The sequence below is a fragment of the Mesocricetus auratus genome, unplaced genomic scaffold, assembly GCF_017639785.1.
Source record: "Mesocricetus auratus isolate SY011 unplaced genomic scaffold, BCM_Maur_2.0 Super-Scaffold_100011, whole genome shotgun sequence".
NCBI lineage: Eukaryota > Metazoa > Chordata > Mammalia > Rodentia > Cricetidae > Mesocricetus > Mesocricetus auratus.
In genome coordinates, this window is record NW_024429195.1 from 61,603,133 (window position 1) to 61,618,081 (window position 14,949).

At 39.1% G+C, this 14,949-nt stretch overlaps 1 protein-coding gene across 2 annotated transcripts in view; it reads left to right on the forward strand.

Moving 5' to 3' along the window:
• The window catches only part of Otogl (otogelin like), a 132,154-nt gene that overhangs the window by 60,314 nt on the left and 56,891 nt on the right, over nucleotides 1-14,949 (forward strand). The window contains exon 26 of one of the 2 annotated variants that reach the window (XM_040754936.1): nucleotides 11,233-11,367. The exons of the other annotated variant lie outside the window; for it this stretch is intronic. Coding sequence (XP_040610870.1) covers nucleotides 11,233-11,367 — 135 coding nt within the window. The remainder of the gene's footprint in view (nucleotides 1-11,232; nucleotides 11,368-14,949) is intronic. 2 annotated transcript variants of the gene reach the window in all.

A 14,949-nucleotide genomic window follows, 5' to 3' on the forward strand; every position in this document is an offset into this window, starting at 1 on the left:
TTCTGAAGTCCGATGTTTCAGTTTCTGGCCTTAATTTCAGAGCAAATGGAGTCCCATTCAGAAAGTAATTTTCTACACCTTGAACTTGTAATATGCTACTTATATTTTCTTGTAACAGTTCCAGGGTTTCCTGTTTCACATTGAGGTATTTGACCAATTTGGAATTTATTTTTTTGTCCACTCTGATGTGGGAGTGGATGTGGGCTCTAGTGTTAAGGGCACCTCTGAAGAGCAACTTGACTTTCTCCCATCAGCCAGCTCTCCATCTTTGTATTGATTGCTCCCAGGACTCATCTTTGCAGACTGCAATGTTTCTGCCCATGATCAAACATAGCTTGAGTTTCTTTGAGTCCTAAGAAGGACCGAGTAATCTAATTCATGTAAGTGTTCACTTTCATTTCTCACCTGGACTATTAGAAATTAACACTTAGTTTTAGTGTAAAGGAACACTGTTCTTTGATCTCACCATTGAAGGAAGTTTGGTTTGTTTTTGCTTATCTATAGGCTGCATGTTTTCTTTCCCTTCCTTCCCTCCCTCCCTCCCTCGCTTCCTCCCTCCCTCCCTCCCTCCCTCCCTCCCTCCCTCCCTCCCTCCCTCCCACCCTTCCTCCCTCCCTCCTTTCTTTCTGTCTGTCTGTCTGTCTGTCTTTCTTTCTTTCTTTCTTTCTTTCTTTCTTTCTTTCTTTCTTTCTTTCTTATTTAAATTAGAAACAAGCTTGCTTCATATGTCAATCCAGGCTCCCTTTCTATCCCCTCCTCCCCCACCCCCAGCAAGCCCCCAACCCCCACCCAATCCCCACTGCACTCTCCAGGGAGGGTGAAGTCCTTCATGGGCGATTTCCAAAATCTGTCATATCATTCTGGGCAGGCCCAGGCCCTCTCCCTGTGTCCAGGCTGAGAGAGCCTCCCTCCATGTGGAATGAGTTCCCCTGCTTCATGTCTAAAATCCATATATGAGTGAGTACATACCATGCTTGTATTTTTGTGACTGGGTTACCTCACTCAGGATGGTTTCTTCTAGTGCCATCCATTTGCCTGCAAATTTCAAGATTCCACTTTTTTTTTTTTTTTTTTGCTGAGTAGTACTCCATTGTGTAAATGTACCACATTTTCTCTATCCATTCTTCAGTTGAGGGGCAGCTAGGTTGATTCCAGGTCCTGGCTATTATAAATAATACTGCTATGAACATAGTGGAACAGATTTCTGTGTAATTGAATGTGCATCTTTTGGGTATATGCCTAAGAGTGGAATTGCTGGATATTGTGGTAGACTGAGTCCCATTTTCCTGAGGAATCTCCATACTGATTTCCAATGTGGCTGTATGAGTTGGAGTGTTCCTCTTGCTCCACAACCTCTCCAGCATACACTGTCATTGATGTTTTTGGTTTTAGTCATTCTTACAGGAGTGAGATGGTAGCTCAGAGTTGTTTTGATTTCAGCCCTCACTTTGATTATTTCCTGGCGTCTAACCCTCCAGGGTGAGTTTGCTTCTTTTTGTTATAGATCTTTCAGTTGTGCTGTTAATTCTCTAGTGTGGCTATTCTCCAGTTTCTTCATATGAGCACTTAGTGCTATGAACTTTCCAATTAGTACGGCTTTCAAAGTATCCCATAAGTTTGGGTGTGGTGTGTCTTCATTTTCATTGAATTCTAGGAAGTCTTTAATTTCTTTCTTGACCCAGGAATGGTGCAATTGTGTGTTGTTCAATTTCCAGAGTTTGTAGGGTTTCTGCAATTTGTGTTGTTGAATTCTAACATTAAAGCATGGTGGTCTGATGAGATATGGGGGTTATTCCTTTTTTTTTGTACCTGTTAAGATTTGCTATGTTGCCATGTATGTGGTTGATTCTAGAGAAGGTTCCGTGTGGCACTGAGAAGAAGGTGTATTCTTTTGTGCTTGGATGGAATGTTCTATAGATGTCTTTTAAAAACTAACTTCTGTTAGTTCCTTTGTTTCTTTGTTAAGTTTCTCTCTGGTAGTCCTGTCTAGTGGTGAGAGTGGGGTGTAGAAGTCTCCCACTATTACTGTGTGAGGTTTTATGTGTGATTTGAGTTTTAGTAATGTTTCTTTTACAAACGTGGGCATGTTTGTATTTGGGACAGTAATATTCAGAATTGAGACTTCTTTCTGATGGATTTTTCCTGTGATGAATATGAAATGACCTCCTTCATCTCTTTTGATTGATTTTAGTTTGAAATCTAATTTGTTCAATACTAGGATAGCTACACCAGCTTGTTTCTTGGATCCATTTGATTGGACAATCTTATCCCAACCCTTTACTCTGAGGTAATGTCTTTCTTTGAGTTGAGGTGTGTTTCTTGTATGCAGCAGTAGGATGGATTCTGTCTTCATATCCATTTTGTTAGCCTGTATCTTTTTATAGGCAAATTAAGACCATTAATATTGAGGGAGATAAAGTATCATTAAGTGTTAATTCTTGTTTGTTTTTGATTTGTTGTTGGTGGTGTTATTGTTTGTGGATTTACCCCACTTTTTCTTTTGGCTTTTGGTAAAGTTGGATTATTTATTACCTATGTTTTTGTGAGTGTAGTTAACTTCCTTGGGTTGGAGTTTTCCTTCCAGTACTTTCTGTAGGGCTGGATTAGTGGATATGTATTGTTTAAATCTGGTCTTGTCGTGGAATATCTTGTTTTTTCCATCTATAGTGATTGAAAGCTTTGCTGGGTATAGTAGTCTGGACTGGCATCTGCGGTTTCTTAGTTGAATATGTTTTCTATACCTTTGAGGTGGGTTTCTTCACCTTCTTCTATCCCTAAATCATTCTTATGTTTGGTCTTTTCATAGTGTCCCATATTTCCGGATATTTTGTGTTAGGGATTTGTTAGACTTAATATTTTCTTTGGTCGGTGAATCTATTTCTCCTAGTGAATCTTCAATGCCTGAGATTCTCTCTTCCAACTCTTGTGTTCTATTGGTTACGCTTGCATCTGTAGTTCCTGATTGTTTACTCACCTTTTCTAATTCTAACATTCCTTCGGACTGTGTTTTTTTTATTGATTCTATTTCACCTTTCAAACCTTGCACTGCTTGGATTGTTTCTTGCAATTTTTGGTTTGTCTTTTCTTCCATTTCTTTAAAGGATTTTCTTTTTTTGTTGCTTTTTTTTGTTTGTTTGTTTTTCGAGACAGGGTTTCTCTGTCTTGTTTTGGATGCTGTCCTGGAACTCTCTCTGTAGATCAGGATGGCCTCGAACTCACAGAGATCCACATGCCTCTGCCTCCCAAGTGCTGGGATTAAAGGCATGCGCCACTGACACCCAGCTAAATGATTTTTTTTATTTTCTCTTTTAGGGTCTCTATCACCTCCATGCAGTTGTTTTTAAGGTCATTCTCTTCTGTTGCATCAGTGCTTGGATGTTTAGGTCTTGCTGTTGTAGAGTCCCTAGACTCTGGTGGCATCATATTGGTTTTTGTGTTGTTGAATGTGTTCTTATATTGTTGTCTTCCCATCCCTTCTTCCAGTGGGTACAGGTGGAGTCTCTTCCTTTCCTGGTGGGTATGGGTCCAAGGTTTTCTTCTGATGGGTGCAAGCAGGTCCAGTACTCTGATGGGTCTTATGGTGGGTGCAGGCGGGTCTTTCCCTCTCCCGGTGGGTCGGACTTGGTGACCAAACTCATATCCTCATACATACCCAGCAAACTCTCTACTCACTGAGCAACCTCTTCTAAACCTTTTAGCTTTCATTCTGTTTTGTTTTTGAAGTCACTCTTGTCTCCTTGTGACTCTTCTGATTTCTGGTCCTGTGTTTCAGATCACCTGGTCTACTTTTCTGAATCTTTTCTCGAAACTCTGGCTTTTACAGGTTCTCTGTTTTTATGCATGTTGCTTCCATGGAATTCTAGATTGCCACAATTTCATAACAACTTATAGCTGTAAACCCTCCTTTATTATTTGTTGATTCATACCTATCAGCAGGGACTTGGTATGGAATGGTAAACCTTGAAGGGGTTCAGGTTTATATGTGACAGATGCTGACAATGGCCTGTCAAGCACTATAGTTTTCTACTTTGAAAGGTGCACACAGGTCAAGTTTGGAATCATTTGGAGGATTAGCTGAGCTTTTAGAATGGAGAGAATAAAGAGCCTTGGTATTGACATTTTCCATCTAGCTTTGTGATTGTTCCTGTGTTGCCTAGTAACTCTGCCACATTATTTCCAAACCTAATATTAACTTGAAGTAGATCAGGGGTGGGAATTATAGACACATAACTCTTAGCATTGCTATTGTTTCAGATTTCTGTCAGCATAGCGGAGTGTTAGGAGACATAGCATGTAATATAGAACATTTCTTGACATTTCTGATTTAGTATAAAGAACAGATCTAACACTGAGTTACTTTGATTAACAGTAACAGAAATGTAATTGTAACAGAAGCCTTGTAGACTACTTTTCTTGTCTCTTAATCTAAATAACTCTTACCAAGAGGAAGAACAAACAAAACCCTGCATTATATACTCTTTTCTGCTTTGAAAACCATTCATAAAAACATAAAAGTGTGGCGTTAATATTTTTAGTAGAACAATGCTATAATCATCTTAATGGCCCTTATTATGCTGCTTTTCAATGTTCAATGCTTTGCAGAGGATTGTTCAGGATGGAGCCAAGAGCTCCCAGCACCCATCAAGGAGAAGTGAATCGCATAGACACATTAATTACTCTGTCAGCACCATTCACTAACCCTCTCCTGTAGGCACTGCTGCTGTAATTACTAACGAGCCAAGAATAATTTGGCCAAACTAGGAAATATATTGATTTAGGGCTCCTATTGCTAGTGATGTCAAAACCAATGTATAGAGAATTTACATGAAAATCCATATGCTTTTAATCACATTTTCAGCATTAGGAAAACACACCCTCATCTGTCTCTAAATAAACATTCAGGAAATCTACATGAAGCTTTGGAATTTTTGTGCTTACATGATAATGTCCCACCCCAATCTAAGGTTTAGATAAAGCCATCCCCATCTCTGCTTATGTTTGTCATTGCACCCTACTTATCCATGAGTGTCTCCATCCTTCTTTTCCTTTTGATGAAATCTTCCCTGTTAGCATTAGTGAAAGGCTTAGGGACCAATAGTTTTGACTTTTGGAGAGAGAGGGACCACTTTGGAAATGAAGGTGTGCTATGTGTGAACAAGGAAGGAAAGGGGTTCTGTAACGTGTAGACGAAGGAGTCATTACACATTGGGCTTTTGTTTTAACAATTTCTAGAACTATTCCTAATTTCATTACTTGTGGCACTATCAAATCAGAAGCAAACAAGAACAGATTAAGATTCTCAATTCTGTCTCTGCATTTTATAAAATAAGTGATCTTATAATCAGTTTGTCCCTGTTTTTAGAAAAGTTGTTTGTTATTAATGCATATTTATTGATCACAGTGTTGATTTTTCATAAAAGAAATTCTGTAAGGGTACTGCATACTTTCAGCATATCGATGGATAGCCATTCCAATCTCGGTGACTTTACTTATTTTAGTAGCCCTTCTGCTGTCATCTCTCGTGCCTGTGGGTGTGCATATGTGTGTTTGTGTATGTGTGTGCTTGTACATGCGTGTTGTGGGTGGGTGAGTATGCATGTATGTGTGTGTGTGTATGTAAATAGTTTAAGGCATCTATGTAAAATCTAGGATTCACAAATGAGAGAAAAATATATTTGTATGCCTGAGCTATTTTACTTAATATTGAAGATCTACTGTTGCATCCCCTTCACAACAGATGATGTGATTTCATTCTTCTTGTGGCCAAGTAAAACTCCGGCATGTGCATGTGTGCATGTGTGCATGTGCGTGTACCTCACATTTTCTTTATCTGTTTATTTGCTGATGGAAATCTAGGCTGAGTGTAAAAGTTGGCTCTTGTGAAGAGTACTGCACATCTCTGTGTATGCTGATTTGGAATCCTGCAGGTATATGCTCAGAATGGGTATAGTTGTATCACATGGAAGATCTAGTTTTAGTGTTTTTGAGAAACGTTTATTCTGATTTTCATGGTACCTTGACCAGTTCATGTCCCCTTCCATGTCTGTAAAGTTTCCCTATTGTCCTCCTTCTCTCCATTGTTATCTTTTGTCAGATGCTTTCTTGATGATAGGGTTGAGATGAAATCTTAATATAATTTTAATTTGCATTTTATGATAGCTAATGATGGTGAATATTTTTCCATTTGTATTTCTTCTTTTGAAAATTGTCTCTTGATTTCATTACCACATTTTTTGACCATATAATTTGGGTTTAGTATTTATTCATATTTTCTCTCTCTCTCTCTCTCTCTCTATATATATATATGTGTGTGTGTGTGTGTGTGTGTGTGTGTGTGTGTGTGTATAATATATATCAAAGACTTTCTCCCATTTGTCAGCTATCTCTTTGCTTTGATTTCTTTGTTGTGAAGATAGTTTTAAAATTTATGTAATCTAATTTTTAAGTTCTTAGTATTATTCTTTGAGCTATTTGGACCCTTTTCACAAGTTCCTTACATATGCCTATATCTTAGAGTAATTTTCCTTAATAGCTTTATATTTCAGGTCCTATGTCTTGGTCATAGATTCATTTGACTATTTTTGTCTACAAGGTGATCGAGAGGGCTCTAGTTTTAATTCTTCTGCATGCAAATGTTCAGTTTCACCAGAACCACTTTTTAAAAACAGCCTCTTTTCTCCAGCATATGATTTTGAAAACTTTCAAAAACAGTTTGCTTTTACTGTGTGAATCAATTCTGTTTATCTGCTACAGTGGTCTTCATATCTGTTTTGTGTCAATACCATGCTGTTTTTTTCCTCTATGACTGTGTAGTATAACTTGAAATCAAACGTTGTTTTAAGCCTAGCATAATTCTTTTTGTCCATAAGTACAGTGGCTACCAGAATATTTTGTGCTTTCCTATTAAATTTAATATGGCTTTTTCTGGTTTTATGGAGCATGCCACTGGAATTTTGATGGGAGTTACATTGAATCTGCTGCAGGTTGCTCTTGGTGACATAGTCATTTTCATGGCATTAATTCTATTGATTTATGAGCATAAGAATTACACAACTTTTGGAATCTTCTTCAATTTTTTAAACATTTTCATTGCAGAATTTCTTTATTTCCTTGGTTAGGTTTATTACCAAGTATTTTATCTACTTAAGATGTTATACATGATATTGTTTTCATTCTAGGAATTTAGGAACTTCCTCTGATTTCTTCTCTGATCCATTAATCATCAGGTACTATTTTGCTTAGTCTCCACAAGTTTGTGTATGTTCTCTAGGTGTTTTTGCTCATCATTTTTAGCTTTATTCCAATGCTGTAAGATGGAATCAAAGAAATTATTTACATTTTTATATTTGTTGAGACTTGTTTTTTGTCCTAAAATATTTTCCAGAAATATTTTAAATGAGAAATTTCCATGGGTGAGTAAGAAATGAGAAGACCGAGTATTCCACAGTATTTAATAGGAATATTATCGATGTTTGTTAAATTAATTTGTTTTATCACAGAACTAAGCTTTTGATATTTCTTTGCTGAGGATTTATCTGGATTACCTGTCTGTTTGTGAGAGTGAGATATTGTAGTCACCCACTGTTCCTGTGTTGGAATCTATTTACTTACAGCAGTATATAATGCATATGTGTTTAGAATTGTATAATATAAATTGACTTTCTTCATTTCTTTTGGCGAATTTTAGTTTGGAATCTATTTTGTTGGATATTGGTATTGCTATAGCTACTTGTTTTCTAGTCACATTTGCTTGGAACATACTTCATTATTTTCACTCTAAGGATATGTGTTTCTCTTTTCCAGTTAAGTACATTTCCTATAGTTAAGAAATAGATAATTCCAGTTTTAAAATCCATCATCATAGTCTACGCCTTTTAATTAGAGAATACTAAGACAATAACAGTTACTGTTGAGGGATGTGTACAAATTCCTACCCTTTAGTTGTTTGTGTAGTGCTGGCACATTCTTAACCTGCATTGCTCATTTCTTACTCTAGTGTTGCTTATTATTATTATTATTATTATTATTATTTTCCTTGTGGCCTGATGGATGTGTCTGTCTTTCTCTTCAGTATATAGGATTCCTTCACATACTTTCTGTAGTCATGGATTTGTGATCATGGATTACATTAGTTTGTGTTCATCCTGGAAAGTTTCCTACTTTAATTGTGAAGGATGACTCTGCTGGGCAGTGGGCTGTGATGGCCAGTGCAATGTCTAATAAGACGTCAGTCACTGAGGGTATGGAAGGAAAGGAAGTAAGTGGAGTGAGGCTAGTAATCCTGATAAAAAATAGAGAAGGGAAAAGTAAATGAAGGGGAAGCAGTAAAGGAAAGGGAGAATCTAGGGCTGCTTCATCCAAGGTGGCATGACAAGAGAGAGGAGAGAACAGTATGGTCAGACAGCCTAAAACAAACTCAGTGCTTGGAGGTTGAGGAAGGGAAACTGCCAACTTCAGGCCTGCCTCTGTTCTCGTTTTTCTGGGAACACCTATTCAGACGTGAAAGGAAAATAGGAGGATAGTTCAAGACAAAGCTGATCCAATAAGCTGAAATTGATATTAAATAAGAGAAAAATAAAAATGGAGGAAAGAAGGAATGCAACATCTTTGAACATCCCTTGCATGAGCATAGGTGGAGGCCTGCCCTTGTACGGTCCTTCAAGTAGGTTCAGGCTTCTCTCTCTCTCTCTCTCTCTCTCTCTCTCTCTCTCTCTCTCTCTCTCTCTCTCTCTCTCTCTCTGTCTGTCTCTCTGTCTCTGTCTCTGTCTCTCTCTCTCTCTCTCTCTCTCTCAATCTCTTTCTCTCTCTGTGTGTGTGTGTTTGCGTGTCTGTGTGGTACACTCTATGTCTCAACTCCGATTTCTACCTCCCTCAAAGTGTGTGATTCCAATTTAAAGCTTTTTCTTGCCAGCTGGTGGTATTCTACAAGCCATAGCTCAACATATAGTCCAGTGACTCTTGGGGTAGGTTTCCAGCGCGAGCCAGATGGGAGGGCTGTGGGCTCTAGAATCACTCAGCTGTCAGCTCTGTGGTGATGGGGGTCTTTTTTTTTTTGGTTTTACGAGACAGGGTTTCTCTGTATTTTTTGGAGGCTGTCGGTCCAGCCCGGCCTCGAACTCACAGAGATCCGTCTGCCTCTGCCTCCTGAGTGCTGGGATTAAAGGAGTGTGCCGCCACCGCCAGGCGATGGGGGTCTTTTAAAAATGGCTTCTTTATCAATAAAGTATTAGGACACCAGACTTAGAGACATTGAGTTAGGCTGACTTGAAAGTCTCCACCCAGAAGACTTGCTTTCATAGTAAGTGAGGGTGCTATGAAGTCTGACAAAGAAGAAAATCAATCAAGAACACTCCATCCCCACTGCTGTGATGTCTATGAAGCACAACAATGAGCAGCATAGCAAGCTATCCCAAAGGTGCAATAGTGGTATTTGCATCTTGGTGGTAGCCAACAGCTGTTCATTTGGAATCAAGGCTCAATCAATAGGTAAAAATTCATGCCTGTAAACCTTGTGTGTGTGACAATAATAATTATGGAAAAAGGGAGTGCATTTGAGAGAGAGTTGAGGAGGGTGATGCAAAAGTAGTTAGAGAGAGGATAAAAGTGGATAAAAGGGAAAGTGGCGTAGTATCCATATATGAAATTAAAAAGTGAACCTAGGAAACCAAGGAAAACCTCTTAGATTGCAAATACAAAAGAGCCATCTAGAAGCAGGAACTTTTAACGCACTAAAGCTGAAAACCCAAGGAAGTGTTACTTCAGTTTTTCATGACCTCTTTGATTGTGTATTTTAGGTCAGAAATGCTACTCACATACCACCATGGCAGCAGCGTCCATGGAAAGTCGGTGAGATCAGAACCAAAGGTGCACACCATGGTCTCAGAACTTTGTCTCAACTGTTATGGGATCATCTCAGTGAGATAAACTTAAGTCCCATGTCTCTCAGAGTACTCATAACCAGCTGCAGGAAATCGAGGAATCAAGGCGTAGCACTGATGACTAGTCCTAGCCTCGTCAGTTAACAACAGGATAGTGTCACCCCCAAAGGGTGTCATATGCCATTGCTTACGGTTGATTGTCCTTATTGCTTGAGAAGATGGCTGTAGGCTGAACTCTTATACGTGAGCACATATCAAGAAGTGATTCACTTGAATGTTGTGCCTGCTGTACACAGGGCATTTGTGTGGGGAGGGGACGGGATGTTTAATACACACCCTGGACAGGTGCACACATGGAGCTGACACCCAGGGACCTCCTGGACACTCCACAAAGGCAGCCAATTGCTAGGATTGTTCTGAGAACTGCCAGCAGCCCAAGCTCTAGATCTCACTTGCACCAACTGCACAGCGTATCCAGCAGGCATCACCCACCAGAGCTCGACACTGTCCTCACTAGGCTTCCTGCACTGCTGCAGCTGAAGTGCATCGAGGGAAGGGAGTGCTGTAATCCAATTATAAATTGATGAGTGCATGGCGGTCTGGCTCTGAGCGCTTGCACAATGCTGTGATGCAATTGGATACGAGAGAATGTGAGATCTGAACGTCTGAATATAGAGATCAAATCTCCACTCCCAGCTGCCTCTGATGAAGCTGCCCATGTCTGTCTCAGCATGTGCTGCTGTTTTGACCTAAAATAATGTTTAAAAAGTTTTCTTCCAGACTCAGCTTTCATAAACAATAAAATGCCGTTTTCAATAAAAGTCAATTTCAAATGTTATAGGAATTAGATGAGATACCATGAAGTTCCAAGCAAACCCTCAAATAAAATGCTTTATTTTGTCCACTAACACATGGCAAATTTTTACATCTGCTTCAGTTCTTCCTTGGATATAGTAAGCAGCCTAGAAAAATATCTAAGATAAGGAAAATATATATTTTCTAAGAATGAGAGTAGGTCACATCTCTCTAAGTGACTTATTGTGGTTATATGCTGATAAAGAGAGTTACCATGGTTGACAAGTGGTGCTATGATGGACCTAAAAAGCTTTTCTAGAACAAAAATTTAAAACATATTATGGGAATTAATTAAAGACTGGTGTTTCAATAGAATGCTTTATTATTTTCAGTTAGGTATAATTTTTATTTTTGTCTCAATAGCATGTATGGTCTTTTTCAACTCGAATGTAAACTATCATAAATCTTGGTTATCTTTACATTTGTTAATAAATAAAAATAACCAGAATTTATATGTAGTATACATTTGTGCCAATGAAATGTTCTTGGCATATTTCAGAGTACAGATGACACTGATATATCTGTGATTGCCCAGAACAAGAAATGCTTTGACAATGATATTGTTTGCTCTAAAAGTGTTTTGATATCAATTGGGGACACCGAGATCTACCTCAATGACGCTCCTTACAAACAGGTTAGTGAATTCTTTGCTTTATGATTATCCTAATTTGCACTATTGATACAGAAAACAGATCGTAAATGACTTGGATACCTCTGTCTGTATGTAGGTAGAAGATCTAGACTTTTTCTTTGTTGTTTTGTGTGGTTTTGGGAAGCCGTACACCACTTGCATCTTCTGCTTATACTGTTTGCCATCATATTCCAATTGTGTCTACTGTTTGTCCTTTCCCTGATCAGCATTTTGGTTTGGAGAAGCAACATCTGTTATGTAAGTTCCTCCAGTAGCCTCCAAACTGTCTTCCTAATACTCCAGCCAGCACCCCACCCCCACCACACATACACCTTTATTGCATCCCTTCTACTGCATCAGCAGAGGCTTTCCCCTTATGGGGATCTGATTTCCTATGCCAGCTGTGCCTTAGAGTTTTCAGCTGTCTTTCCATTGCCCTGCTAGGTTCCTACCAATTAGGCTCTTGTCTACCTTTCCTGCCTCACCTCTTATGGTTTTCTTTTGCAATCCCATATCCCAGAAGCTGAATCTCTTCCCAGTTATTTACATATTCTAGGTTCCTTTTACTCTCACCTGTTCCTTTAGAAAAAGTGATTTATGGATACATCTGCCCATTTAACATATTCTGCACAGTATTTCCTATCTCATTTGGGAAACTCCTCAGGATGCTCTTGAAGATCCTGTTAGAGTCCCATAGCCCTTAGTTTAATTCCGTGTGTGTTTGTCTGTCTTCCCCATGTATCTATGGGCAACATATGAAGTAAGATCATTGTGTTTTTTTCATTTATTTTTGAATACCGGAATTTTGTCCAATTAAAAGATGGAATCAGCTTTATTCATTTGCCTACTTATTTACTAATTCATCTATATATCCACAGTGTACTAAACCTTGTGCTCAATTTTTAGGCTGTAATAGTGAAAAGATACCACTTGCCTTTAAGTATCATACTCAAGTGAATAATGATTCACTAAGGCAAAGAAGATTGGACAGGGTGATGTGCCAGGCTCTACATGGGCTCCTAGAAGAACTCCTGGGAAAAAGCACTAAAGCAACCCTAAATTTTCAGGAGATTTGGAGCATAGACTTGGGCATCAGTCAGGACTAACTTAGCATCCCCACCCATCATCTACTTGCTGTGCCACTTTAGCAAAGTTCTTTGAATTTCTCGAACTTCAGCCTCCCCTCAGAGTGACTTCAAAACCACCTTCTTCAGTTCTATGAAGATTGTACTGAAAGTATGGAAAAATGAATTTTAAGAACCGAGACCCCAACGTCCTTTCACCATCCTTCATTTCGTATAGAGACATAACCTGAACTAAACCCTGTAAGAAGAGATGAATGAAGATGATAGAAATAGATAGATGGATGAATCAGAAAAATGAAGACAGATGGTGAGGGAGAAGAATAGCATTGCAGGGAAATGACCACATTTAAATTAGGAGCAGAAAGACAAAATGTCATGGTTGGTAGTAACAATCGCCTTAGGTTGAAACAAAGTTCCTGGGGCTGATAGAGCAAGGGTGTGGCTGGGGTTCTGGAAGTCTGTCCCTGGCAAACTAGAATATGGAAGGCACAGGAGCAAGAGAGCTCACCAAGGGTTCCAGACTCAGTCTGGAAGCTCCTAGACTTCACACACCACGTGACTTCATTTTAAAGACAATGAGTCTGGAGTTTTGAAGTGTATGATCTGACAATGGTCTTTTAAAGCTCACTATTTCAAAGAGAATTCCCATAACACCATTTTCCTAAGTTTTCTCTGAAACACATTTTCATGAAAGTTATCTGACACATTTGCTGGGAGGGGCAGTTTCTGTGTTCAGCCTCAGGCACAGAAATAGCTAAAGGGGAAAAGGCATGACAGGTCAAGAGAAAACGTGAACCTTCTATGCTAAAAAGACGGATATTTCTCAGTTTTAAACCTAAGACCTCACCTTTTCACTTTGGACAGGCCCTGTGATTTGTATAATCTGTTCTGCCCCTGGATTACTTTTTTAAAAAAATCTTTTTTTATAAAATTTAAATTAGAAACACGCTTGCTTCACTTGTCAATCCCAGCTCCCTCTCTCTTCCCTCCTCCCCCAGCTCCCCCAGCCACCCACCCAATCCCTACTCCACACCCAGGGAGGGTGAGGTCCTCCATGGAGGATCTCCAGAGTCTTTCATTTCATCCTGGTCAGGGCCTAGGCCTTCCCCCTTGTGTTCAGGCTGAGAGAGCATCCCTCATTGTGGAATGGGCTTCCAAAGTCCATTCGTATGCCAGGGATACATACTGATCTACTTCCCAAGGCCACATAGATTGCTGAGGCCTCCTCACTGACACCCAAAAACTTTTTGACATTTTTGCTATTTTGGTTTTAGTCGTACCCCAGGTTCTTTTACTGCAGTTTGAGAACCTCTTTTCTAGGACACACCTCGTAGAAACATCAGGAGTAATCACCCAGCAATCAGACAAGACAAAACCACTTGTATAGTCACATTGACATCTATTTTAAGTAATTATAGATGTTCAGCTTAGCCATTAGTCAGCTATTCTTTTATAGGTGAAGGTCTCTTATGATCAAGGATGTTTTTTCAAAAGGGGAGAAATTGGTTAAATGCTCACATAAAGACAGTTCGGCACATTTCTGAAGTGATAATTACAGCTCCTTGTAACTCCCAGCCTCCAACTTCCACATGTACACAGGTGTTGATGAATCTCCTTTATTTGGATTGTGAGGAATGAAGTAAGATTAAGAAAAGTCACAAGAAGAGAGATACCAACAAGTTCCCAGCTACAGTGTCTTTCTGGGAGATCATAAGTGAAAATCTAGCAAGTGCCACTTACTTCATAAACGGATGGGCTGCTCATCCAGGGAAACAAATAAACAAACCTCTGGCCTTCATATAAATGCACCATTGTAATTCTATCAAATATGCCAATTAAAAATCTTTTACAAATTTACCTAAGCTGTACTCAGAAAAGTTTTCATTATCTCCATTTCTGACTTTTTTTTTCTAACTTCATTCAATTTCGTTTGAAGTGCTAGTCTGCTAAAGCCCAGACTTCTACTTTGGACAGTTCATTTCTGACTCTTTTAGAAAGAGGCATTGGCTGATAAACTGAAAAGCAAGGAGCACAGTCATTTCTTTTTAAACTGATAAAGCAAGGAGCACAGTCATTTCTTTTGATTAGGAAGGGCTTTCTTGTCACAGGCTGCCTCACCTAATGAAGCAAGCATTTTGTATCTAATGGCAAATAGAAAAGGTGTGCTTTTGATTGGGAAAAACTGATTTAAAAGCAGACTGCTGGCATGGGGAGCAATGACAAAGACAAGTCAGATAATAATTAAAAAACAAAAAACTCCTGGAAAGTACAATGAAGATAAAAGTTGATGTCGTGGCGGAGTAATCTGGGGGCATAGCATGTTATACAAATTGTAGGGCCTCCATCAAATGAAAATGTAGGGTCCTTGTAGAAAAAAATCTGTTTTCCCTCTTAGTTTCTTTTGTCTGATGCTTTCTGTCCATTTGACATGTGCTCTTTTGGGCACAGATGTCCTTTCCTGGTGACTGCAGACCTTGCTGGTGTAGAGGGTCTCATCTTG